This window comes from Verruconis gallopava, assembly GCF_000836295.1.
Source record: "Verruconis gallopava strain CBS 43764 unplaced genomic scaffold supercont1.15, whole genome shotgun sequence".
Lineage (NCBI taxonomy): Eukaryota > Fungi > Ascomycota > Dothideomycetes > Venturiales > Sympoventuriaceae > Verruconis > Verruconis gallopava.
In genome coordinates this window covers 380449-405799 of record NW_015622151.1, presented here as the reverse complement: position 1 = coordinate 405799, position 25351 = coordinate 380449, and the positions used below count along the sequence as shown (strand labels likewise).

The following is a 25351-nucleotide window of genomic DNA, read 5'->3' as shown; positions in this document are numbered from 1 at the left end:
ATAGGAGAGCGACGGAGGCACTTCGTTCTCTTGGATTCTTTGCGGCGTGCTTACAATACAAGACGATAGAATGAAGTCATGCACAGGTCATTGTAAATGCATCTTGTTGAGGGGAAATGTGCCTATTTGTGACTCTGGATTGACTCTCCGTGTTAGCTTAGACAATACTAGACTGTGAAAGAAATGCTTTCAACCGGCAGAACAGTTCCTTGGAGTCTCAACGACATAGAAGTCTGCCAGCGGAATGCTACAGTGTAAATAATATTAGCAGATTAAGAACCCTTCTTTTGAAATCAAAATAGCAATTGTGGTTAAAGACCATTGAGAAAAGCACAGGTAGCTTATTGTCACTTTACGAGGGTTCTGAGCCTTACGATGCTTGGCATTTGAAACGTTCCCGGCATCGCTCATAATACCAAGTCGTTCGCTCACTTGCACAAAAAACACCCGCACCATACCTTTCACATTCGCATCTTGAGCGTTAGTTTTAACTTCGTTTTTAGCCTCCTTTCACAGTTTATTCAGTCATAGCGGATGCCCATCATGCCATACACGTCGGCCCAAAATCGGGCAATATCCGACTTCAAGTCCATTACAAGCACCGATAGCAAGACCGCCGCAAAAGTACGTGTATCATGATGGTAAGAGCCTGGTGCAGGATTAGTGTTGCGTGTGAGGCGAGCGGAACGAGATCACTCTCTGATTCCGCCTCGCTCACATTTATGCTCTACAGAAAGCAGGCATCCTTGCAAACGAAGTGCTACATTTCTTTGCCTGCATGCTGTGAGTTGCGATCAGGGTAGAGGGAATGCTAACGGGCCTATAGTGGCTAAAGGCAAGTGGTTGGGAAGCCACTGCTGCAGTAAACGCGTACGAACCACCTTCAAATGCATGATTGGTCTGGGATTAGAACACAGCGCTTCACATGGGCAGCGATTTCGGTATCGCCTGCAGGATTGAGTGCCTGTTGTAATCTCAGGGCGATTCGTGATCAGTTTCGTCATCCGATCTTTACCATGGCCCTCAACCGCTTACTCAAGATCACCAGTTTCTATAATCAGTCCTCCAGCTCAGTAGCACAGTCACCGTCATCTAAGGCGGCACTCAACAAGCTATTTGACAAATATGCCGAGTCAGCCGGTCGCGATTCTCTCGAAATCGATCAGATAATGCCATATTTCAACGATATCGGTGCTGATCCGGCCGCGCTCTCTGCGCTAGTAGTTCAAGAGATCATGAAGTGCCCCGAAATGGGCAGTCTAACAAGAGAGGGTTTCGTGGAAGGGTGGTCCGCACTAGGCTGTGACACGCTAGACAAACAGAAAAAGTTTCTAGAAACACGGACGAAAACGTTGGGCATGCCGGGAAACCGCGAGATCTTAAAGGCAGTGTACAAATATGCGTTCGAACTGTGCATCACCCAGCAGGGTCAGCGGCTGGTGAGCAAGGAAGAGCTGGTTGAGATGTGGAGGTTACTATTTTCTCCACCCGGTCTAGACTGGCGGACGCAAAACAATAACTGGCTCGAGCTATGGCTAGAGTTCGTACAGGGAAACAGCGCAAAAGCTTTCAACCGAGATGTGTGGACTCAGACATTGAGATTTGCAGAGGAGACATTGAAAGACGAATCTCTGAGTTGGTGGAGTGAAGAGGCGAGCTGGCCCGCCATCATTGATGAATTTGTAGAGTGGATTAAAGAGAGGCGAGGCAATGGGAGTACAAGACAAGATGAGGACGAAGAAATGGAATATTAAGACGGACCTTCCGAACCTGTTGAGAAACCTTCGAGTGAAAATTAATGAGCACTGTAACGATGTCAGGCCATTTGGCACGTCTGTGAGGTATTTGATAGCGCCATAGACATGATTTGAGCGCATAAGATGGCGTTCTCTCTGCACAAATACCATTATCTTCCGGTAGATTTGCAGGAAATATAGATCTATAAACACGTCGCTGGCCATCTTTTTTGGTTCCGTAGTCTTAGTCTTCGTTCAGTTCATCGACTACATTGATCTCTCTCTCTGAAATGGTTGTTTACGTACTTGCAGAAACCGAAGCCCAGAGCTTGGAACGCGACGCATTTAAAACAAAGCGAAAAATTTGACAGAGGAAGCTGATCAGAACTTGTATAATCGGATGCTTTGCGATCACAGAGAGTAGACAAGGAGTTCCAAATGTAGAAATATCATCTGTATAAGTCAGCGGAGAAATGAGAGCATGCTATCATGGCAGCCTTGAACCTAATGTATCACTACATCTCTCTTGAAAGGGAACACAAGCTAAGGAACTATCTGTACGCTCCATGACCCAATCATCCGTCGCCAAAGTACACCGACCTACTCGGCCTTTGTAACCTTATAGGATGGCTTGTATTTCAGCGGGAATTTGGTCTTCTCTCCTTTCAGACCGTACTTGCTTTCCACAACAATTTTCCACGACAGCTTCTTCATCATGCTTATGTTTCGCTTGTCCAACCAAGGCACGGAACGACACATGTAAGCAAAGCCTTTGTACATGACCATGTTCGAATACCAAATGCCCCGCCAAATGAAGTTCGACTTGCCAACTTCGAGTTCATCGCAAAGCTCATCCCCAGCCAGCGCTCGAGCGCCAGCTCGGACTAGACCAGAGGGCAGCTTTGGGGGTCCTTTTGAGAAGGCGTCCAAGAGGTTGTTTGCCAAAACTTTGGAATTCTGGTTCGGATCGATTTCGTAGTATAGTCCACTTTCTTGCAGCTTCCTGCACTTATCTGGAGAGTCAAAGTATTCCTCTGGCGCTCCAATCAAGTAAGCAATGTAACGCCAGAGAGCTACGTAATCTTTGATTTCCTGTGGACGAAGCTGAATCTTTTGTTGTGGAAGAGAGAACCAGATAGGGGCCGCCGAGAAGGTGCAGATAGTTCCTGCTGAGTCAAAGTCGTTGATTGGGATGCCATACTCTTGCTCGTTATAATACTCCGGCTTCTCCCGGTACATCTGCATTATTTTGCTCCGCACGGCAGAATGAAGTAATCGAACACGAACAGTGGAGACCCAACCATCGCCTCCAGGTTTAAGACTTTCGATTCCTCTCATAATTTCCAGATTCCACTGTGCAGTCTCGATACCTCGCCGCTGGGCCGCAGCAGGGGCAAAGCCTCCAGTGCGAACAAGCACTTCAATGGTACGGGCAGCCGCCATTCCGACAAACAAGCTTTGATACCCGAGTCCAATTAAATTCGCCATAGCGTAGCGCCAGAATATCTGTTGTCCTCGCGCCAGTTGGTCCCAATCGACCCAGTCAGGAACATAATTGACCTGCTCCCAAAGCTTTCCAAGGACTGGATCCGTTGCGGCGTGATCCTTCACGATCTGGAATATATCGGGCTTAGCCGGAGCTCCTTTCGGCATCTGGCCCTCTTTCTTCTTCATATCTTGCTCATCGTTGAATATCTGAAGTGCACGATCATAAGCATCACCTCCAATCTTGTCGTACTTGTAAAGCAGAGGCTTCAAGTCTTCATCTGTCGGATGCTCGGAGGTCCAGGTAATTGTCTGACCCCAACACCTGAAAGAGCTATGAGATATTTGACGTTGAAGAAAGTGCATCTGACTTACGTAACCTTCTCACCATCGTTTGGAACCCTTTTGGTCATTATGAAAGCTCGCAAATCCAGCAGCAATTTTCACACAGTAAGGTTGATCTCGGCTCTAGCAGCACTCGGAACATTTTGAAGTCCAGGCTTATATCTTTTGAGGGCAGAATTTCCTTTCTGGGGCTCAAATGTCCAACATTGGGGTCTGCTCCTAAAGCGTAATTTTGCCGGCAGCACGTGAGCTGCTCCCGGGAAGGATGGAACCAATTCCAAGTTTTAGCTGGAGATTCGGGTACTCGTAAGTAGATCACTGCATTAATCTGCATACTGCTCCGGCTGGAGTACGATGGGGAATCGGGGGGGGTTTTCGGGTCTTCCCGATCTGATCGAATGTGGAGAAACCATGTGGATGACCAGGCTACGATAATGGCAGAATTACCCAAGCAATATAAACCTTCTCGAAGGACATGACTCTGTCGATGCCGAGGCGAATATGTGCTCAAAACGTTTTGCAAAGAAGCGGAAGCATGCATTGATCTAGCACACCGCTAAATGGGTTGACAGAGGTGACACATTGTGGTGGTCATCTCGGCAGAATTGCTCCAGACGATCTTCTTTTTCACGCCTGTTATCGTAGCGCAGATTAAGGCTCTTGTGCGTTCATTTATCTACCGCCGCAAGCAGCACTCTTGAGTGATGATCGGCGTAACTCGATTCTTCGGATCTCAACATTAATATCTTGCACACGTCCTGATCGTCTATTGTATCTGCAAAGACAGATAAGTTTCTAAGAATTAATTCGAGATGAATTCATTACCTGTTCTTTTTCGTCCGTGTGTTAGGCAAGCGCGCTAGAGTAAAAGCTCATATTTACCAACCAAATCCCGAGAGCAGCTCTGAAATACATTAGCTTGTGTTGGATTGGCTGAAAAAGAGATGACGCTTCATCAACACGGTGTTGAAGAAAACAGTGCTTTAGTACATCGCTGGAATGTAACCTGCCTTTGGCGAGGATTGTATGGCTCTTCAGGTCAATACAGCTAGGGACAAACTCGTGCATGAAGCGCTGATTGAGGTCAGAAGTTGCTAGTTTGATTGTATATCTTTTTGTCTATCCACCCGTACATTTTGGCGAGGGGCCTAGTTTTTTCGTTAAGAAGTTCTAGAATCACTCTGCTCACCGATACCGTGTAGCTCGCCTGCGTCGCTGCGTTGTTCGCAGCGAACACAAAGTTATCAAAATGTCGTTGAGACATCTCTCTGCCACTATGTGCAAAATGCAATCATCGTTTTACACTTCACCATCATCAAGCTCATTGATAGATCTTCTCATGAAGATTAAGCAGCCAAAGACGCGGAGGGTGGTGGCTTGCTGTCGGGCGCCAGACTACCCTCGATACGGCGTTTTGCGTCTTGCTTCTCGGCCATGGTCGGATTTGGTTTGCGCATATCCGGTGTATGTGGCGCTTCGCCGATTTTGTGTCCCACAGACATGCCCACGCGAATCTGCCCAACATCAGTACGCTCGAAATTGCTCGAAGATGTAGCAGTCTTACCAGCGTCTCTAATGCACCATTTGAGTTGTCTACCAAATCATCATCCCAGACCATAACGCCAGGTTCGAATAAGAGCAAGATTGTCGAACCACCAAACTTAAAGTATCCAAGCTCCTCCGCCCTCCTTACCTTTTCACCTGCTTTTCGTGTGATTACGGTACTGCCTACCATCATAGCACCAACACAGACAACCATAACCCTGCCGTGCTGCTCTGAATCGATCGGAACCAGGACTCGGACGTTTTCTCCATAAACATCAAGTGCTGAGCGAATAGCCATCGGGTTCACTGTATAGTATTCGCCTTCGATGAGTTTTGGCTCACCCATCACGCCATCAACTGGTATGTGAAATCGATGATAATCTTGAGGCGCCAGACGGAAAATACCCAAGGCACCATTCTGATAGCGTTTTACGTCCTCTGGATATGCTCCACCCAGCAGTCGTTCGACGGTGAAGTCTCGACCTTTGACCCAGATGGTTTGTGCAGATTCAAGTGTGTTAAAGACAACAGTTCTGCAGTCTGCGGGAGATGTTATGATCTCCGGGCGGTCTGGTGCCGAGCATGGTCGCGCGCCTGGCTTCAAGGCTCGGTAGAAGAACTCGTTGAAGTTACGAAATTTCTCAATGGGAAGCAAAACTTCGGACATGTCCAACTGATGGAAGGCGATGAAACCTTGAATTTCAGCGGCCGAGGCTGGATCATCGTACTTGCGACCCTGCTTTATGCTCAAAGATTTGAGTAACTTTTTGACTGTTCTCATGTAAGCGATGAATCGATTAATTCAAGGAAACTAGGTCTTACTTCGCTTCTTCTCCATATTGTTTGCCTTTAGCCCCTTGTATAACAATCGAATGCCAAGCCTTACGTAAACGCTCATCCTCTCCTCGTTGATTTGGCCGGTGAGCCGATCCTGTACAAGGATGTTTGCGGAGTTGGCACCAAGTTTGTATCCGCCGTATCCGATTTTCGTGATGACTTTGGAGTACCATTTCCGTTGTGCTTGTGCCGAAGTTACAAACCCTGCCATAACAATGTTATTCACTTGGCGCCAGTCTTGACTGGCGCATGTTGCCACATGAGTAATGATATCTGCGTCACTCTTCTTGTTGAGTCGTGGTTGGTGACATATGGGGCATTCACGAATTTCAATAACGTGTTCTTCACCACGCTCATCAGCAAGGTCTTTGTCGTCCATAAGTTCGCCCTCTTCACCGTCTTTGCCGAGGTCGGTTGTTTGGATTGCAGGAATCAGTGTGGTATTTGAGTGCGCATTCAAGGGAGTACTGCTGCCGGACTCTACGTAAGACGGAGTAACAACGCCAGGAGAGCTGCCATTGCCCAATGACGCTGAACTATGTGCAGTCCAGCTTGATGGTTTCAGTTTCGAATGCTTGGTCTCATTCTTTTGAAGCTGATCTTCGAGACAGAGCACTGCTTGATCAAACGTGAGAGTGGGTACCTCGCCTTCGACTGGCTGGCTGAATCTTGCAAAGAACCCGTCGATGGTTGACTCGTGAAGTGTAGAGCCGAGAGTGTCCAGCATAGTGGTTAGTTCGACCTTATCGATCTGACCGCTTTCGTCGGCATCGTACTGCTTCAGCATAGCTCTCCAGAATTGCTGTCGAAGAGCTTTATACGGCAAATATTTGACACGGATGTACAAAGTGGGGTTGTGTTTTGATTCCCATCGTTCCTTATTCTTAAGATCGAGAGGGAGAATGTATGGACGCAGATCTGGATCATCGTCGCTGACAAGACTGTTGGTTGGCATGGTTCCAGCAACTCCTTCCATAGACAACAGCGTCGGAGGAGGTGCACTAGTTGGGGCCGGCAAATCGCGACTTGGCAACGGAGCATCGTCTGGTAATAAGTTTGGATTTAAGTTGTTTGACGATGACTCTCTCTGAATTTGCGGCTTCGAGAACTTGGAAAGGCTCTGCGATGACGAAGAACGTGACAGCGGAAGCCTGAAACGCTTCTTCTTTTCTTCAGTGCCTGTTGGGTTTCCATCCGGAATATCTGGGAGATCGTACAATCCGGTTTCTGGGTCCGCGGTCGGTGCGGCTTCCACTGCTTTTTCCAAAGGAAAGTTGGCGGAGCCGACATAATCGTTGCCCGAGAACTTGTCGCGGTCAACAACCGAGAAGCTCAATGAGTAGTTCACTTCGTGTTTCATGACTTGAAAAACGAGTTTTTCATCGTACACTGGGTTCAGATTATGTCGAATTACGCGTGTGCGATACGTTTTTCTCCCAAGCGACGTCACGACAAACGGATCCATGTCAAACGAAGTACGTGTCACTGTTCACAAATCAGCTCTGGAGTCACTCTTCTTGGTGCAGCACGACGTACCATTTTTCTCGGGGGGAAGATCTGTTATTTTCTGAATCTCCACAAAAAGCACTCCAGCTACATCCGTACCACCAGTAAACTCATAGCCACGCTCTTTGGCTTTTCGCTTCAGCTTCGCAAGGCGCAACAGCCGCCGTTTCTTTGCCTTCTGTTCCGGAGTCGCCGCTTCGTCAATCTCGGAGACGGCCTCCTCATCATCTTCAACATCGCTCGTGTTTACCCTCTGCAACTGAGCCTCCTCTTCAGCCGTAAGGTCGCCGTTGCCCAGAAGTGCGTGGAGCTTCTCGATAACGAGTTCTGGTGGTGCAGATGGATTGGCTGGGTCATAAAGCGAGAACTTGAGCTGAATGGCGCCGGTGACGACACCACTTTTTTTTCCTTGACGTCGTGACTCTAACGGGTACCAGCGAGGCTAGAATAAAGTTAGAACGCTCTGGCGTTATCCCAATCTGCTGCCTCTTCTATCGTACCTCCTGCTCAGTCTTCTTGTCTGCAAAGATCTCCTCTAGTGCTACGTCAAACTCGCCCATGTAGTCCTTGCCAAAACGATCCTTGTCCCAGCAGACCGCGTCCAGAACTAGGCTGGACATGTCCACAATTGGCATTTCAAAGGTTTGATTCCATTCTGGGTTAAGATTCTTGTACACGGTCGACGTAGCTTCCTTTGCATCTCCGAGTGTGATCACTAAGAACTGTAAATGACTGTGAGTATCTACCGAGACCGCTGAGAAACACGATCTACTCACAGGGTCGCTGCTGTTGTTTTTGTCCTTTGCTGCTAAATCCCTCCCCTTGATCACCTGCACTTTCAGCATAAGCACCGGAGTTCTGTTGTCAGGCATGGCGTTAGATCCTCCCGTGTTAACTCTGCTACCAGGTTTCGGACTCGAGCTTCGACTAGGAGTGTTGCTTGGAGGATTCGACGAAGTAGTCGTTCTGCTGAGTATGCCGGACAGGCGGCTAGGCAAGCTTGGACGAACCATGGCTTAGACTGTATGTCAAACCGATGACGCTGCTCCCTCCCAATGTCTAGTGACTCTTGGCAGCACGCGGCCCGCCAATCTATCTTCAGGGCTTGGTACGATGCGTGTCCCAATTCCACGCACAGCCTAGCTATCACTGACCAGTGAGGCAGGTCTCAAGGGTGCGGCCAAGATAAAAAGGTTGCTGCGTGCAGCGCGATCCGCCGCAAGCGTTCATGCAAGCCAGGGTGTGTACTCTGGGGAAAATGTGTTTCCAGAAAACGAACCGAGGAAATGTGCGTGGAATATGTGTAGCTCGGTGCCAGCCGGATCGTGTTTGTGTCCACAACTGTGGATGACGGCAAACGGCAAATGACGATGCCAACCAGAGCGGAGCCAGGGCCAGATTGAAACCCCACGGCAAAACCTGGAGAACGAGTATAGCGGACTCGCATCGAAGACCCAAAGGGGTGATCAACGGAGATCAGACCGCTGATGATACAGCAAGCAGCAGCAGCAGCATCCGAACTCAGGACACTAATGCACTCGAGGCTGCTGGGCTGCTCAAATCTTGATGGAGAGGTTGTTTTGTTGCCTTTGGAGAAGAGCAATGCAGCGGATAGCCAGAACCACAGGAGCGTTCGTCCCATCATCGGCTCATCAGGCTAAGTCCATTTTAGCATATCGCAACGTCGGTTCCTCCGCAGCCTCCTCGTAAGCCGCGACGTCTGATGGCGGCCTGAAACAATAATCTCCGAGTCAACGAGCCTATCACGCATGAAGTCCAGCAGTCCTTCTACGCCTGCTTGCACACTTCAAGCTCGGGATGCTCATGTTCCTGGCCGCTTTGCATCGCGGACAGAAAGCGCTCGCCAAGAGATCTTCGTAAGGCTGAGCGCCAGCTTTGCCAATCGCTAACCTCGCGTTGGACGGCGACGTCATACGTCTGCTTGATCCGCCTGCGCACAATGTAACCTTGGCGAAACCGAACCGGGGCGAGAAGTTGGACATTTTCGAGAGACGTGAGGCGGGTCGGATTGTCTGGGTTTTGTGCTATACCAGTTAATTCGACTCATTCAACGTAATTCTCACATTGAGATTCAGCATCTATGTACGGTAGATCATGACACATTGACAGGCTCCAAGGCTGTATTAGCGTGTTCAAAAGAACCCCTTCCCCCACCCCTTTTTTCCTAATAAAACAGACCCAAGGTAAGTTTTTAGTAGTTCCATTCGAAATATAGCTTGCCGTGCAATAAGAGCAAAGATGACGCGGAGTGACAGTAAGTGCAAGATCCATCCGAAAGTTGTTGCTGTGGCGACACTGGCAAATACGAGCGACACGAACCATGTATTTGAAGCAAACATTCAAAGCGGTACTGCTGCCCAGATTGTGATGACCAGAGAGAGAAGTTTCTTTTTTGTTTCAAAAGTTAACCAAGGCTTGCGTTCCAGCGTGAATGCCACCGTGGGTGTGACACTGGTTCTGCCACGGGTGCGGTCTTAACAAATACTGGTTCTCTCCAGCCACGCCTGGTTGTTGGGGGACTCCAGCCAGTTGGGTAGACCGGGCTGACAGTGGTGGGGCATGGTAATTGATGATATATCAGACTCGCTCCATACGGCGAAGGCAACTGTGTGGCCGTTGTTGTGACCTGCACAGGAGGGCTCTGGACTATGGTCGGAGGCGGGCTGACAGTGTAGGAGCTGATCGTGCCACTTGAAGTAGTAGTCACGTTCCCACTCATGCCTGCTGTGTACACAGCATCGGCATTGGCGATGCTGTTCGGCCCAACCTCACGTGCGACCTTGTCAAGATCTTGTCTGAAGGCTCCGCTTGTGGATCGCAAGCGGCTGAGTCTGGGATCCGTTGTTGCCGTCTTTACGGCCACGCTTCCCATGGACTTCACGAATCCTTCTACCCAAGTTCTCAAATTCCGATCAGGTGGCGTGGGCATCCCATAAACCGCACGAATAACCTCGAGGATAGAATCTGGTGTGGGATGTACGGGCGGGCTGCGATAGATCTGATCAAGCATGAAATCTTTGAGTTCCTCGAAGTGCAAGCTCAGCGCCAGCTTATACACCGCGATGCAGACGTGTAAGCTGGGCTTGAAGTAATCTTCATTCTCTTCGCACAACCAGCGCAAAAACTCCTCTACTGTCTCTTTCTTGACATCGGACGAAACTTCCAGCTTGCGGATCGAATCTTCAAACTTCTTCTTGAAGCTAGGATAGTTCTCGAAAGCTTTGCGCGGAACTTTATACGCCATCTTCTTGTGAGACAGCTCTATCCATTCGCTTTTGGGGCCACACTTGGAGAGAGGCTTCGCTTCAAACGTGTTAGAATTGAGGCTGTAAACATAGATATCCGGATCCAGGGTCTTGATGCACTTATTCTTGTACCAATCCATGCATTCCTCCTCTTTAAGTTGTTTGACTTTGCGTGCACATTCCGTGCTTAACTTGCGACTATCAACCCACAATGAGCTGCGTATCGTCGGTCTACAACCGTCAAATGCTCTATCTGTTCCCCCGAAATACTTCTCAACGTCCGGCATTATATTTCCAAAATCGAGAGGCAGAGGCCCATCCTTCGAGGAGGAGCGCGCTTTGATTTTGTACAGGATAATGCCAAAATGTTCTTCGTGCGTGAGAAGCGCATTGGCCTTTTTTTCTTCGCTTTGAACCCCACAAGTTACTATGAAGTATGCGTGGATGAGTTGGTGAAGTACTGAGGAGATGATTATATCCAACGCTTTGCATGCATCCATGACTTGTAGAAGTTTCTCAAAGGCATCACAGTTGAGTAAGATGCCGGCACGCTGACGGCAGCCCAGTTCGACAATGGTTTTCCCACTGTCGTTTGGCCCAATTACTTGCTCGTCATTTGGTGTAAAGAAACCGATGAATTTAACCCGACCATCCAGTTTCTTCATGAAAATGAAGTTGTTCGAAACTTTGAACGTATATTTAACTATAGATGCAACGGTGCACGTGCTCGTGTCGCATTGCCTTAGATCAGCAATGACATCTGAGATTTGCTCCTCGTGAGTATCGATATATTTTACCAGGTCGTCCGTAGCTTGTTCCAAGGTGCGCGGCATCGTCGAACCTGGAGATGGACTCTCGAGACGAATAACAGGCACTGGTCGTGTCTGAAATTGCGAGGCACCTAACTGCAGCTTTCGCTCCAGTAGAGCAGGGAAATATGACGCATCTTCCACTTCGTGACGGTGATATGGCCGGGCTCTTAGTAGTTCATATCGGAGAGGGATCATGTCGTGAAAATGGTTTTGATAAATCGTGCTCACTTGCGAGGAGAGAAAGATGATAGGATACCTGTGACGCAGCAAGAATTCAAAGAACTATGCTCGCGAGCTAAAGGGCAAAAGGCTAATAGAAATCAGTGACATTTGCAGCGGGGAATTTATAGTTGTGTCGTTGATCTTCTCTCAGGATGTACAATACCCATTGTTCTGGAAATCTGCCCGTTTTACCCCCCCCCCCCCCCCTACGTCACTGTCAACTTTGACTACATGTTTGCGCCGGCTTTTTGCGAATATGTACCAGCAATCTGTCAAACTCCCAAAACGTCCACATCAACTTTCCAACACAGCCGCACTGCTGGTTCCCGTGTTACTCATGGGCTGGGTTGACGGAACGTGTTTGTCTTTTCATCTCGTGTTACGGTGCGCTGCCGCTGACACCATAGAAGATCAACTGGACAATTGTTTTCACTCTTCGCACGAACTGTAGAGGTATGCCTGAGCTTCCCTAGCCTGCGTCTCCGGTCCTGTGCTACCTTCATCGGCCAAACAGAAGAGGTCTCGTTATCGTCGTCGAGGACAGGGCAAATTTGAAATTCAAGGTCGTGCTCCATATTGCCTGTAGAGTGGCGTGGTTGCAAGATGACCTATCACTTCCTTCTTCGGTACGCACCTACGCAAACTTCTGCCTCCATCCGAGAGCCACTAAGAAGATTACAATCAGTAGTTCCGGATGTAAACCGACAAAATAAACGAGCGACAGAAGCGAATAGATATACTTCCAGAGAGAGAGAAATCACATTGCAAGAATATCGAAGCAGTATATAAGTCTTTGTATAATGGAATAGATCCCCGTAGTCATATATACATTCGACGCCATGCGAGTGTTGCAAGTTTATCCATGCTGTTGCCTGGTTACAAGAAACGCTCACAAACTAGCTAGCTTGAGAAGTTTCCGTCAGAATTGTATGCACCTACTTAAAAACATCAAGTTAGCTACCACCGGAGCAGATGGAAGACATGTTTCGCTCCCAACAGTCCGGTCCACTCTATTGCGCCAGCTCTATGAAAAACCAAATCTCGTAGCAAGAGGACGGGAACTTGGTTTAGTAGTTAGGGCGGGGTGGCGGATAATCCTCAGGTCTACCACTGGGCCGGCCCGAACTTCCTTCGCCATAATGCTTGCGGCGAAGTGCAGCAAGCCGCTTCTTCTTGGTCTTCGCGTTGATGTAGGCTATTGGAGAGTGTAAGCACTTGCCCTTATGAATCGATTGACTGCTGCTGCGGCCTGACTTACTGCCAATGATGAAGGCGACCAGGTTGAAGAAAGGCACCCAGGTCTGCTCGGGGAGAAATTGCTGGGCAAATGCGAGACAGATAGGCGAGGTGATCCAGCTGACGCGCATTACCGGCCAGAAACCGGCCCTGACGGTAGCTCTGACCTGATGGAAGGTGCGAGCACCAGCAATGATTGCCATAAAGACAAGATAGATGCTGTTCTGAATGGGTGAAATCTAACAAGGGTAACATAAAGTTAGCTTAAAGAGAGGAGTCCAAGGGCTAGAAGGTGCAGCGCAAGGGAGTGGCTTACGATAAGGTTGCTGGCTAGGATCTGCAAGACCTTAGCTCTTAGGCTTGTCCTGCCAGAAAACACTCTCTGCAAGATGCTGATGAGGAGGTGACCCAAGGGGGCGCTGACGAATGCACCGTACAGCGCCATCTTCGGCACACGAGAAGTGAAGTAGTGGCCGTGCATGCTCTTGTCGTGTGCGATCCACGAAGCGAGCAACTCTTGTAAGCCAGACAATGTGCCGGATGTCAACATTTTGGTTCGCAGAGGGCTCTTCTGGAGTTGGTTGAGGTATGCCTACACAGGGCGTTAATATTAACCCATCGGCGGTACAAGAGGAAGTGGATCGCACCGCAAGATAGCCGTTTGGTCCTCCACCCTTCGTCAGTGCCTCACCAACTTCGTGAGCCAGTTCATGGGCGACATCTTTTCCCCTAGCAGCCGTGTCCGCAATGGTCTGGGTGACGGTCTCTTCCTTGAACTTGACTGACATGGCTGGATGACGTGTTGGATGCGCAAGAGCGTTGGGACGTATGTAAGTTGCGGCTTGAACGCGTGATGGAACAGCCGGATCAGGCTCGGTGTCAGTCTGGACGAGTAGGTGTGCCGCGGCCCTGGAGGGGGTGAAATGTTCGGTACGCGATTAGTCTTCAGGTTACTTTGTTGTCCTCGGTGTTGTTGACGAGCACTGCGGAGTCCAAGCGCGGAGTTACGCGCGCCAATGATCGTGATTAGCGGACGAGGCGGCAAGCAGGGATTCGCCTTCCCCGACAACGCTCCCCGTCAGGTTATCAATCGCGGAGGCTGGTAACGTGCAAGCAGCTATCGATTGCCAGCCGTGGAGCATCGCCCGTCCACCTTTGTAGCGCTGCTGCTTAAGCCTGTTGTCGAGGATCTGGTCTGCCTCCTTCCGAAGTCTAAAAATGAACCAAAAAAATACCTCAAACCATCCAGCTGCGCCACCGTTCTCGCAGAAAGGCATGCCTTTCGGCGCCGGCCGACGAAGGGAGACGACTAGTGAGGCAACTCTCCTAGTGATCGGCTGGCCATGTGGGTCGTGTGAAGACAGCTAAGCGGAGGTCAATCACGACAAAGTATCAGTTATGGAGTGGCGCAATCGTTGTTGAGATGGAACATCCCTCTGCATGCGAAAACTACCGTTCCAACTCACCACGTCTCTCGCTTTGCCGCCGCCAAAATGATTAACCATTTGCCTCAGTGAGAACAACGACTTTGACTGCAGAAGACAGAATCAGTCAGATCCGAACGACAATCATTTGTGGCACGGTGTATGAACCACGTGATCGTGATGGCAATCGGTCGCCGGAGGCATTCACTGTAGGACGGTAACACAAGCATGCGATAAATGTTCCCGATCAGATGACGGCCAGCCTTCCGCTCAGTCCATGGAGGTTCTAGTACTGGCCACAATACAAGCCCATCAAGGAACGTCAAAGGTGATGTGCCAGACCTCGCACTCAGCTCGTTTGCGTCATCTGAGGACGAACATTCACGGTGGATGCGAGATTGCCAAAGAGGAAGTAGCCATGTACCCGCCTTAGTTGACCGAATCGCCCTCTCTGGTCCTTGAACTGAATCCGACATCGTCCCTTTGAAGCTTGAAGAAGACATTCCGACAAACGGTCCACCGCCATGGCCGCTCCCTCCTCAGCCCATATCAACAGTTCTACAAAAGCCATTCATGAAGTTGTCGTACAAACGCTCGCATCGGGACGAGGCGAAGATGCACTTGATGCCTCCAAACCTTACACGAACTGGGCCTATCCGTTCCCCGTTCCACCAAGACAGTACTGTCCAGCTCTGCTTCCGCGGCCCAACTGCACGCATATCGTCATGGATTACCTTTACACCACTGACATTCCTTGTGATACCTGCGGGCTTCCGCCGCGGCTGGGCTGGCTCTTTGTTTGTCGGCAAGACTGGCACTCCGAGGCAGCAGCGCGTCGCCAGATAGTTATGCTGAATCGGACACATGAACAAGGTCAATCACCGTCGCGAATCGACGAGCTCCAAGCCTGTGGGATGAGTTGCTCAATTCTAAAGCAGATCAAGCAAGGCAACGTCTTTGATCGTTTTCAAGTCGAGGTGAGTTGCTCTTGTGACGTACATTTCTCATTGAATTGTGGCTTGCGTCCAGCACTTATATATCTGTCCCAGAGAATGTGAGCACTTTTTGACCCAAACTGACTGCGAGAACAAAGGTGCTTAAAAACCAGAAAATCAATATGTTGCGGGTGATGGAGCAACAATTAGCAGGTGAAGATGGACCATGGCACCGGACTGGAAGCCAAGTGAAGCATAGAAAAGCAAAAGCCCAAGATCAGGAAGAGTATCCTCCGAGTAAAAATGTCTCTGTACACGATGTTCAAATCACCACAGCAAATCTAATTCAAAAACTTGGCCATTTTCGAAAGCGATCGCAGGTCATTCCGAAATGTGGTTTCAAATGTTGCTCTGTAAGTCATCAGCAGTGACACTCACAGAGACTGAGTCGTGTGCTATTGAATTAGGCCTAATCCGTTCCAGACATGCAGACCATATCTCAAAGATCGAGCGTACATCTCACTTGGCGCTGCTGTCATAGGCGACGTCGATACCGAGCGTTTTGTTCCTCAGGAACGTCCTGTCTCCACGAAAAGAACAGTCGAGACTCTGGGACTTCGACCAGTGTACTATCCACGTTTCCGAACGATGCAAGAAAGCTCGGACGATTTCTCTACCAGCACATCGTATACCACCTCCAGCGACGACGGTGCAAGCGAGTATGAGGTGCCGTCAACACACTCACCTGCTACGCCTGCTCAAATGACACGCCAGAATAGTGTAGCGCAAACTCTGGATGGCACGACCTCCGGCACTCTCAAGATGATACAAAAGTGGCTTACCCAAAATAGTGTAGAAGAGCCGGCAGTCCAGCTACCATCGAGTTCGTCGTCATTGAAGCCCGATAACACTCCTGTGCGATCAAATAATGGAACGGAGGAATCTCATTACGGTTTGTTCAACCACTTTAGGCACAAGAAGACTCCTAAGCAGTTACTATGGCGCAGCAAATCGTCAATATCCGTAGGTCGGGGCGTGCGTCGCCCTCCTCTCCGCAATGCTGGATCTCATCAAATGCTCGACAGTCTCAGGCATCACGAAGTTTCTAGCACAGAGACAGCTGACGATCACGCTGAGAATCCCCCAGTCATGCCGACATCCCGTGTAATGATGACTAAAGTAAAGTTACTTGCCCAGAGTGCCTCCGACGAGCATATCCACACAAACGTGCTTTCAGACTCAGTGGGCGGTCACGTCTCACCGCAGAGTGGCGCATGTCAAGCTTCGGCTTCTAGCAACGAGGTTTTCGTACATGGAGGAGTGGCGCTAACAGAGGAAGCTGTCGAAACAAAGATTCCTGACATCATTACTCAGGTCTAAGAATTGTCATTTCGGTCTGTTTCCTGGTCAGCTGCTATTTGTTCTCAACTGCAACTTCACCCGCAGGTTAGGCAGCAATGGATTGCAGGTAAAGGGCGCGTGTATGAGGAATGTGAACCTTAAAGTCTAGAAATTCCACACAGTCTATTTGTCAGGGGAGATAGTTGGCCGCTCCTTAGCCTATCTGCTTTTTTATGTACCTGGATAATCTGCATTTCGGCAATCAACTTGCCACACAATAGAAATCAATCTACGCGGTCTTTCTCCAAGCTTCTCTCAAGCCCATCCCGCCAGCAATCATGCCCAAGATACCAACCTGCATATCCGTTAACAGACCAGTCTCCAGACTCCAATGCAGGGTCATCGGATAGTATGCCGCATTCACAATCAGATCCTTCCACCAGAGTCGCTCCTCTTCCTGCCTGGCAGCCTTTGCCTCCTCGTCAGCTTGCGTGTTTTCCGGACCTTGTCGCTTCTCCTTGCTCGCCGCAGCCCGGTCCTCCGCCTCCCAGATCTTCTTCTGCCTCCACAGGCGCACAAACTCCAGCGTGGTGCTCGCACACCAGAACCTGCTGCTCCAGCACCAATCCCTCAGCTGGGCCCTCGCGTCGCGGTCGATGATCGTCTTGCCGGCGAGATACGCCCTGTTCTCGAGCGGCTGGAAGCACACGTTGACGAGGACCTGCGCGTACGCGATCCAGCGCAGGACCTTGTCCTTGGGCGGGTCGAGCCACACGCTCTTGCCCCACGCGTATATGCCCAACAGACCCCACAGGCGGACGAAGATGCGGTAATCCGAGATCAGCGTGGCCAGCTTCTTGCTCGAGTTGGCGAGCCGCGCGAGCAGCTGCGCGATCGCGGGGGGCTCGAACGTCGCGACCACCGTCTCGCCGGGCAGGAGCGCCTTGGACGCCTTCTCGGCGAGGTTTCTGGCCAGCCTCTCGGTGGCGGCGTCCAGACGGCTGTTTATGATCGCGGACAGGAGCTGGAGCGTGTACGCCGTCGTGCACAGCACCCTGTCGGTGCCGCCCGGCGTCGCGAGAACTTTCAGCACCCTCGTGACGAAGCGGTCGGATTCGGCCAGGGCCAGGCTTATGGTGCTCGGGCGCGCCGGTTCATCGCTTCCAGCGGGGAAGGGAGGAGGATGTTCATCTACGGGAGACACGGTCGCGGTCGGGAGTGTGGAGGGAAAGGAGGTGCGCGCTAAATGATCCAGCGACGCGGTCGAAGACATAGTGTGTACGTGGGTCGAAAACTCAGAACTCTGCGCGAGGCAGCGTGGAGTGACTTGGCTACATAGTAATTTTTTTTTTTCGGGCTAGGGGTTTGATGTACAACTCACACGCGTCTGGTACCTGTCCGGGGCTTTTGCGGGATATGCGCTGCCGAGGTAGCGGTTACGGCGTTTTTGATCCGCGATCTGGAAATCTGCCATGCTGCCTTAACCGAGCCTCAGGCCTCCATCCTGCACGAAACATGCATGTGAGCGAGCCTGGAGAGTATTCAGAAACAGAATTGCATCAAGCTCAGGGTGACGCGCTGTTCTGTCAACGCTGCTTTTTTCCATGATCTTGAAATAGCGAGACGGAAAAGCCTTTTGCATCGATGGGTCATATCATAGGTTCTATTCCTTTCATGTGGCCCTGACTTTGAAGGTGGATGCATGGGGACGGGGCCGCTGGTCTCCGATATACGCTTGCCAAGGTGTAATGTAATCGTATCTCCTTATCGTCAGACGACACGCCAACAAGCCATAGGCGAATTGCAGTCCAGATATTCATGATTCCCTACTTCTTTTTCACGTCCTATACATGTGCGTTTAATTTTACAGCACCTGCGTTGACGACATGGCGCAAAAAAACAGTGGTGCGATTGAGCTTCCGGTCATAGATGTGACCAACACAGACATGGATACGGCAAGGCAGCTTATCGACGCTGTAGCCACACACGGTTTTGTGTATTTAAAGAATAATAAAGATGAAATCCCAAACGAAGAGATTGACAGACTGTTCGACCTCGTATGTTCTCTAGTAACACGCTTCGCGTCGACACCCATGGCTCACAATTTCCAGTCCGCACGCTTCTTCAAGTCGCCGATTGAAATCAAGCAGACATGTGCAGTAGGCTCAGGAGAGTCGGGGAAAAACAGCGGCTGGTTCGGGATGAACACAGAAAAGCTTGATCCGGAGAAGCAGAAGAGGGGCGATTTCAAAGAGTGAGTTCGTGATCGCGTGGCCCGTCTCACCTCTTCGCAAGACGTACTGATTTACCCACCCCCCAGGTGCTTCAACATGAACGAGTTCAAGGACGGCAAAGCACAACAGCCGCTGCCACCGCCGCTTCTCGAGAACGCAGATCAGCTTGATCTTTTCTGGAAACGGTGTTTGGGCCTGTGCCATCGCGTCCTTGAACTGTTTGCCATGGGGCTGCAAGTTGATGGCCGCGCAGGCGGGAAGGACTTCTTTCGGCCTTACCACGACCCCGCAAACGGTCCCTCGGGGAGCGTGCTCCGACTTCTGTATTATCCAACGCTGGCGCCCTCGGAGAAGTACGACGAAGAGACTGATATCAGAGCGGGAGCACACAGCGACTACGGGACCATTACGTTACTCTTTCAGCGCCCTGGCCAGCCTGGACTTGAAATCCTGACGTCTAGAGGCGGAGATCCGGACGAGAGATGGTATCCGGTCCCTGTCAACCCCACGAACGAGCCACACGTGCCCATACTCCTCAATGTTGGGGACGCACTGAACTTCTGGACGGATGGCTTGCTGAAGAGCACCGTGCATCGGGTCATATTTCCAAAGGACCACGTCGGCGAGGACAGGTATAGCATCGCATATTTTTGCCACGCAGTCGACGACGCCAAGTTCGAACCGATTCCAAGCGGCGTCGTTCGCCAGCATCGCGAAACGGTCAACGGAGGCACGAACGGGACGACAGAGCCGCTGACAGCCAAACAGCATCTGGAGTCCAGATTGGCAGCGACATATGCAAGCAGTCTTCGGAAGTGACATGTACGAGGAGCAAGAAACTTTTCCTGCCTGCTGACCGCCATTTCGTGCGGTTGCGACGAGCTGCTGGACTGGCAAGTAAAGATTCCACGACAGGAAGGGCCGCAGACATGTTTGGATTTATGATAGGCCTGCATGCGTCTTGGGCAAGAATTCAGTTGCATCACACGACACTGGGGCTGCACTCCCCCACAGTCAGCTGGAGGCTTGTCGTCCAAGATATGGCGACGTGCGAGGCTTCAGGTCGACGCTCAGTTGGTGATATTAGTGAAGAATACTGGCGATATCCGCCAGGAACCAATGATCGTTGTAAAGTTAAGAACATGCTTGCGATGCATACGTATGGCTGAACTTGTGATGACATGGCTCTGTGGCCTTGGGTCGGTATTAGTGAAGGATATTGAAAGCAGGCCATCTGAGCCTATGACACGGCGTGAACATGATTTCTCTTCTCCACAAGCTCTGCAAGACATGCACGTTTCGGGCAGTCCAACGGAACGTCCCACGCTGCAAGCTGCGAACACCCCACGTATCGAGAACGACTCCTCGAGGGCTCTGCACGGCTGCAGGGCTGGTATCAAGACGGCCATGGCGTCAGTAACGAACCCTCCCTTGGGCGTCTCGAGCGAATGGGCAGTCGGAAGGACTCGGAGGCGAGGCCAGACGCCGGAGCGATCGTTCTCGACGGCTCAGGCGACGGGACGGAAGAGAAGCGAGCACCAAGACGCCAGAGGACAGCCCAGAGCGCAGAGGAAGGCACCAGGAGCAGGGAGCGGCGAGCGGCGTGATTGACTCGCAGGCTGGGGCGCCGGGGCAGAGGCAGGACAGCAGCGACGACTCGGGCGCTGGCAAGGCGACGCCAGGGTCGGCGTTTCCTTTATCGCAGCCGCACGCTCGCTGGACAAGGCCCCGCCGCGCAAGGGCTGCCGGCCGGCATTAGCGGCTGGGCCCTCGCCCGCCACAGCCAGGCCATTGGCCCGCCCAGCGAGCCATCCAGCTTGGCGGGAGACGACCTTCGCTTCATGCTCGTCCATACTCTTTATACCTCCAGAGTCCCCGCCGTGCAAGGCCTTGGACACTCTTTGCCTCCTCTTGCGATTGCTTGTGTGACATTCGGAGAAGCCTTTGGTTGAGTGCGATTGCTCTTGGGCGGTGCCGGCGTCGTCGTCCACACCCAGCTTTTATTTTCCGAGCCCCCACGACGTTCAGATCGTCGTAGTCCTCTGGGTCTTTTTTTCCTCCGGACTGCCGATCCGTAAACGGGAATTATTCTTAGCATCAAGCAGCATTGGCACACGGCATCGCTCTTGTCATCGTCTAGCGAGCTCTTGGGGACGCTGCTGGTGAGTGTCATCTTGGTTACCGCCGTTCGAGTGACACGTTAAAGCAGCTAAAAGCTAAGTTCCGAATGATATTGTGTTTTTGTTTTGTTTTTGCGACTTCTCCTGTGTTTCCGTCGCCGCCATAAGGCCCTGCTTGCTTCTGTCGTCATAGCTCTTTCGCGACGCGAATCCGTTGAATTTTTTTGAGACGGACAACCGCTGACGCTCTTTGTTCCGCAGAGAATCTACCGTCACCTTCTTTGACCTTCTCTGAAATATTAAAAAGAATAAAAATAAAAACTGAACCTTTTCCTCTTCGGAGGTTCATACAACAGACACTTAGACAGTTGGGAGCGGCGACTGGTAAGTTCTCTTTTGCTCGATTCCCCTAAAAGAGTCTCGCTCTTGTGCATTCATTGCAAGTCTAACTGCTTGAGCAGGGCGCGACCAACCCACGTATGCTACCGTGTCGAGCGCTCCTTGTGTCTAGCAGTCGCAGGAGCGTTGAGTACAGCCTACTCTCCTCCGATCCCTCGTTGAATCGCAGGAAAGATCCCATAATTCCTACGTGAAGGAGCCACACCATTCCGGCAGCGCCACGAGCCAAATACGTTGAAATCTCCGAACACTCGAAAGAGAAAGGAACTGCACACAGCCCAGAATGGCGTGGGAACACCTCGATATCAACAGGCCCCATCTGGTCTACATTATTCTCGGCGGCTTCACCAGCTTGTTCATGCTGTGCTCGTCCGTGATCAAGGAGCGCCTGTACATCGGTGAAGCTACCGTGGCCACCCTCTGCGGCATCATCTTCGGACCCCACGCCGCCAACCTGATCAACCCTCTAGAGTGGGGCAACACGGACCAAATCACCTTGGAGTTCTCACGCATTGTCCTGGTGGTTCAATGTTTCGCTGTGGGTGTCGAATTGCCGAAGAATTACATGGAAAAGCACTGGAAGAGTGTCACCCTCCTGCTGGTGCCTGTGATGACTTGGGGCTATTTTTTGACTTCATTGTTCATCTGGTGGATGTTTGGGCACCGCCTAAGCTGGCTGGACAGCCTTTGCATCGCTGCCTGTGTCACGGCCACGGATCCCGTCTTAGCCTCTTCTGTTGTTGGCAAAGGCAAGTTCGCCAAGAGGGTTCCAAAACATCTGAGAGACCTGCTCTCGGCTGAATCTGGCTGCAACGACGGCATGGCTTTCCCATTCGTCTACCTTGCTATTTACCTCATCCGATATAGGCCTGATGCCGGGAAGGTCAGTTTCCACTGGATTTGTTACACAATTCTATACGAGTGCATCTTCGGTGCCGTTTACGGTGTGATCGTGGGTTATGCCGCACGACGAGCAATTAGAGCCGCACACGAGCATGACCTGATCGATCGGGAGTCCTTCCTCGTCTTCTACTTTGTGCTGGCGCTTTTCTGTGCTGGGTCTGGTTCAATGCTTGGTATGGACGACCTGCTCATCGGTTTTGCTTGTGGTGTGGGCTTCAGTAACGACGGTTGGTTCCAGGAAAAGACAGAGGAGTCACACGTTTCCAACGTCATTGACTTGCTTATCAACCTAGCGTTCTTTGTGTACTTTGGAACAATTATACCTTGGGAGCAGTTTAACTCTGACATTCTGGGCATCTCACCGTGGAGATTGGTCGTCGTTGGCATTCTCGTGCTGCTGTTCCGCCGCATTCCGATCATGCTCCTCCTCAAACCAGTCATACCGGATATAAAAACATGGCGCGAAGCACTTTTCGCGGGGCATTTTGGTCCTATTGGCGTCGGCGCTCTCTTCGTCTCTATCTTGGCTCGTGCAGAGATGGAAACCGAGGGCACTACGCCACTAGCCGTGCTCCCAGAGCCTGGTTTTGAGCATATGAACATCATTGAAATGATCTGGCCAATAACAACGTTCCTCGTTATTGTCTCGATTGTCATTCATGGCTCGTCTGTTGCGGTCTTCACTCTCGGAAGGCGCATCAACACTCTTGCAATCAGCGTTTCGTTTACTAAAGGGAACGACGAAGGTCCCTCATGGATGGAGCGACTCCCGAGAATCCAATCCCGGTCGAAAAGCTCCATGTCTCTCAGACGTCCTGATGACACCGAGTCTGACCTTGACGAGAAACTTGAAGAAGGCATGCTCTCGCCAAGTGCTATCCCCAGAAACTTTTTGCGCCGACTAAAGGATGACGATGCCCCCAGCCGAGCATCAAGTGTCAAAGCCTCGAGGAGAAGAAAGAAGTGGGATGCCGGGGTTGGCCCAGGTGGACCTGTCAGCCAGAGTGCTATCACACCCGCACCAAGGCTCAATTCTGAACCTGAGAACGGACAGTCGGAATCTGAGACTTTGGTTCTAGGAGGTGACGAAACCCCAGGTAGTCAACGCAAGCATGCCTCGGAACCAGAAGTGGAGGTATATCGTGAAGGAGATCACGACATTGTTGAGGACGAGGATGGAAATGTTCTAGAAGTGAGAGAGGTGAAGCAGAGCGAGAGTGAAGAGGAAAGAGATGAACATATCATCGAAGACGGCAAGAAGCTGATTCGCGACAAGAATGTGGTGCACGGTACAGCGCAGACCGAGCACGAGCAGGATGACACGAAATCAGATGATAAGATCGGGAAGGAAGCCAAACGAGCCACTGAGTCAAAATCAGATGCATCTGCTTCTGCGGCTCATGTTACAGGATCTAGCTGGCTGGAGAAGACGAAGAAGTACAGTGGTATGACTACTCTGAGTGGGCTCAGAAAGAAGGAGGAAGTGTCTCGACCGGAAAAGAAACATGGCCCTGCACTCGCCTATCAATTCGGCAACACCATCATTGTTGAGGACGAAGACGGAGAGGTCATCAAGAAGTACGACATTCCAGCGCAATCTCGACCTGGTGCAGACCGAAAGACGAGTTTCCTTGATCAGACAACCAGGCGTAACCTCGAACGCATGGGTACTTGGGTTGGCATGGGCCATCGCAAGCATCCAGGTGCTGACTCTGAAGCTGGCCCTTCATCTCATGAAGGTGGGGACAAGAAATCGGCAGATGACGGCGACGATGATGAAACTATTCGTTTCACCCTTGGCGGTAGCGGGCGCCGCATGAGCAAGGCCGACTTCATCCAAGCTGTGTCCCGCCTTGATCCAAAGACACGACAGCGCATGATAGACGAGTCGGACGCGCCAGACCACATCAAGCGGGAAGCTTCAAGCGCAGTGGCAAGTGATACAAGCTCGATGCGCCGCCCAGTTAAATCTGCACATTTGCAGAGGGTTCCAACGGAACAAGATCGTCCTGCAGGCCCGGATGGTTTGGCTCTGATCGATTCAAACGAGGAAAGCATACCGTTCCATCCTATTTCTGACACGCTTGCGCGATACAACCTCGGAGGCAGTGGAGGGGAAACCGCTGCACAGCGACGCCGAAGGCAGGCACAGAAAGTTATAGCGGAAGAAGACAGCGAGGGACCCCATGACGAACCTCGTGGACGGTCTCGAGGTGATAGGCATACCTCCGCCTCGCCGTCTCGTCGACCGACTGTAAAGCATGGCCAGTCGTATTTGGATGATGGTGAAACTGCTGCCGAAAGGAGACGGCGTCTCGCTGCGCTCGAAGGTGGTGGTGACGATTCCTCCTCCGAGGAAGAAGAGGGTGGCCAGGGCTTCAGAGAGATCAGACCTCGAGGTGCGCCAGCCGAGCCCACCAAGCCGGCACCGAGCCACCAGCGAGGACCAAGCATCCGTTTCGCCGAACCCAAACCACAACAGAGCAGCTCTTCCAATCAAGGCCAGGGCCAAGGTCAATCACGCCCGTCGTCAGGCGGTACCTCCATGCGCCTCAGGTGGGGATCGAATGTTGGCAAGAAGCCAAGTGGGAGCAAAAAATGATTTTTTTTTCTTTTGATATCTATCCGATATCACAGCGAGCAATGTATCCGTGGTGGTAATGAATTTGATGCAAGGCATGATCTTGGCATTGGTGAATATTTTTCATTATAGGAGCTAAATCCACCGCCTACCATATTTTTTTTCCCCCTCCTTCCTCTTTCTCTTCCTCTCTTCGTTTCCCGAGGATGTCGCAACAAACGTCTGCTACAATTTCTCAGCAGAGCGCATCGAGATTGCGGATGAGGTTCTTGGAATTCTTCAGACTTACGAAGCATTTCAGCCTACAGTTCAAAACCAATTTTCTTTTTCTTGCTTCCTTCCTTTTAGGTTTTTTTTTTTCAAAATGATAGTGCAGTCGTTCGTTCGTTTGACTTTTTCCGGATTTGAGCTATTATCGACCGGC

General features: G+C 51.0%; 9 protein-coding genes across 10 annotated transcripts; 4 read left to right on the top strand and 5 right to left on the bottom strand.

Moving 5' to 3' along the window:
- Positions 1–431: 431 nt before the first annotated feature.
- Positions 432–1956, top strand: PV09_05111 (uncharacterized protein). Its single transcript, XM_016358579.1, has 3 exons — positions 432–624; positions 827–870; positions 1049–1956. The coding sequence occupies exons 1-3, from the start codon at positions 535–537 to the stop codon at positions 1752–1754; spliced, it is 840 nt and encodes a 279-aa protein (XP_016213680.1). The 5' UTR covers positions 432–534; the 3' UTR covers positions 1755–1956.
- Positions 1957–2336: 380 nt separating this feature from the next.
- On the bottom strand, positions 2337–3634 carry PV09_05110 (uncharacterized protein; the record flags this gene model as incomplete). Its single annotated transcript, XM_016358578.1, has 2 exons — positions 2337–3546; positions 3597–3634. The coding sequence occupies 2 exons, from the start codon at positions 3632–3634 to the stop codon at positions 2337–2339; spliced, it is 1248 nt and encodes a 415-aa protein (XP_016213679.1).
- Positions 3635–4912: 1278 nt separating this feature from the next.
- On the bottom strand, positions 4913–8467 carry PV09_05109 (phosphatidylserine decarboxylase; the record flags this gene model as incomplete). The annotated part of the gene is made up of 6 exons (XM_016358577.1): positions 4913–5080; positions 5131–5882; positions 5934–7433; positions 7485–7896; positions 7955–8176; positions 8231–8467. 6 exons carry the CDS (start codon positions 8465–8467, stop codon positions 4913–4915), a joined length of 3291 nt encoding a protein of 1096 aa, XP_016213678.1.
- Positions 8468–9653: 1186 nt separating this feature from the next.
- PV09_05108 (uncharacterized protein) lies at positions 9654–11727 on the bottom strand (the record flags this gene model as incomplete). Its single annotated transcript, XM_016358576.1, has 1 exon — positions 9654–11727. The coding sequence occupies one exon, from the start codon at positions 11725–11727 to the stop codon at positions 9880–9882; it is 1848 nt and encodes a 615-aa protein (XP_016213677.1). The 3' UTR covers positions 9654–9879.
- Positions 11728–12489: 762 nt separating this feature from the next.
- PV09_05107 (uncharacterized protein) lies at positions 12490–14171 on the bottom strand. Its single transcript, XM_016358575.1, has 4 exons — positions 13638–14171; positions 13307–13582; positions 13013–13229; positions 12490–12949 (listed from the first exon to the last, which is right to left on the bottom strand). Exons 1-4 carry the CDS (start codon positions 13776–13778, stop codon positions 12822–12824), a joined length of 762 nt encoding a protein of 253 aa, XP_016213676.1. The 5' UTR covers positions 13779–14171; the 3' UTR covers positions 12490–12821.
- A 73-nt stretch (positions 14172–14244) lies between these two features.
- Positions 14245–16986, top strand: PV09_05106 (uncharacterized protein). Its single transcript, XM_016358574.1, has 3 exons — positions 14245–15391; positions 15508–15762; positions 15833–16986. Exons 1-3 carry the CDS (start codon positions 14939–14941, stop codon positions 16727–16729), a joined length of 1605 nt encoding a protein of 534 aa, XP_016213675.1. The 5' UTR covers positions 14245–14938; the 3' UTR covers positions 16730–16986.
- PV09_05105 (uncharacterized protein) lies at positions 16855–18440 on the bottom strand. Its single transcript, XM_016358573.1, has one exon. It carries the CDS (start codon positions 17961–17963, stop codon positions 16980–16982), a length of 984 nt encoding a protein of 327 aa, XP_016213674.1. The 5' UTR covers positions 17964–18440; the 3' UTR covers positions 16855–16979.
- A 33-nt stretch (positions 18441–18473) lies between these two features.
- On the top strand, positions 18474–20294 carry PV09_05104 (uncharacterized protein). Its single transcript, XM_016358572.1, has 3 exons — positions 18474–18747; positions 18802–18944; positions 19011–20294. Exons 1-3 carry the CDS (start codon positions 18577–18579, stop codon positions 19741–19743), a joined length of 1047 nt encoding a protein of 348 aa, XP_016213673.1. The 5' UTR covers positions 18474–18576; the 3' UTR covers positions 19744–20294.
- Positions 20295–20666: 372 nt separating this feature from the next.
- PV09_05103 lies at positions 20667–25238 on the top strand. Of its 2 annotated transcripts, XM_016358571.1 has the most exons (3): positions 20667–21086; positions 21306–21428; positions 21506–25238. In XM_016358571.1, exon 3 carries the CDS (start codon positions 21727–21729, stop codon positions 24946–24948), a length of 3222 nt encoding a protein of 1073 aa, XP_016213672.1. In that variant the 5' UTR covers positions 20667–21086; positions 21306–21428; positions 21506–21726; the 3' UTR covers positions 24949–25238. The 2 variants fall into 2 exon arrangements, with proteins under 2 accessions (XP_016213672.1, XP_016213671.1); XM_016358570.1 differs by having other exon boundaries at positions 20667–21428.
- Positions 25239–25351: the final 113 nt, after the last annotated feature.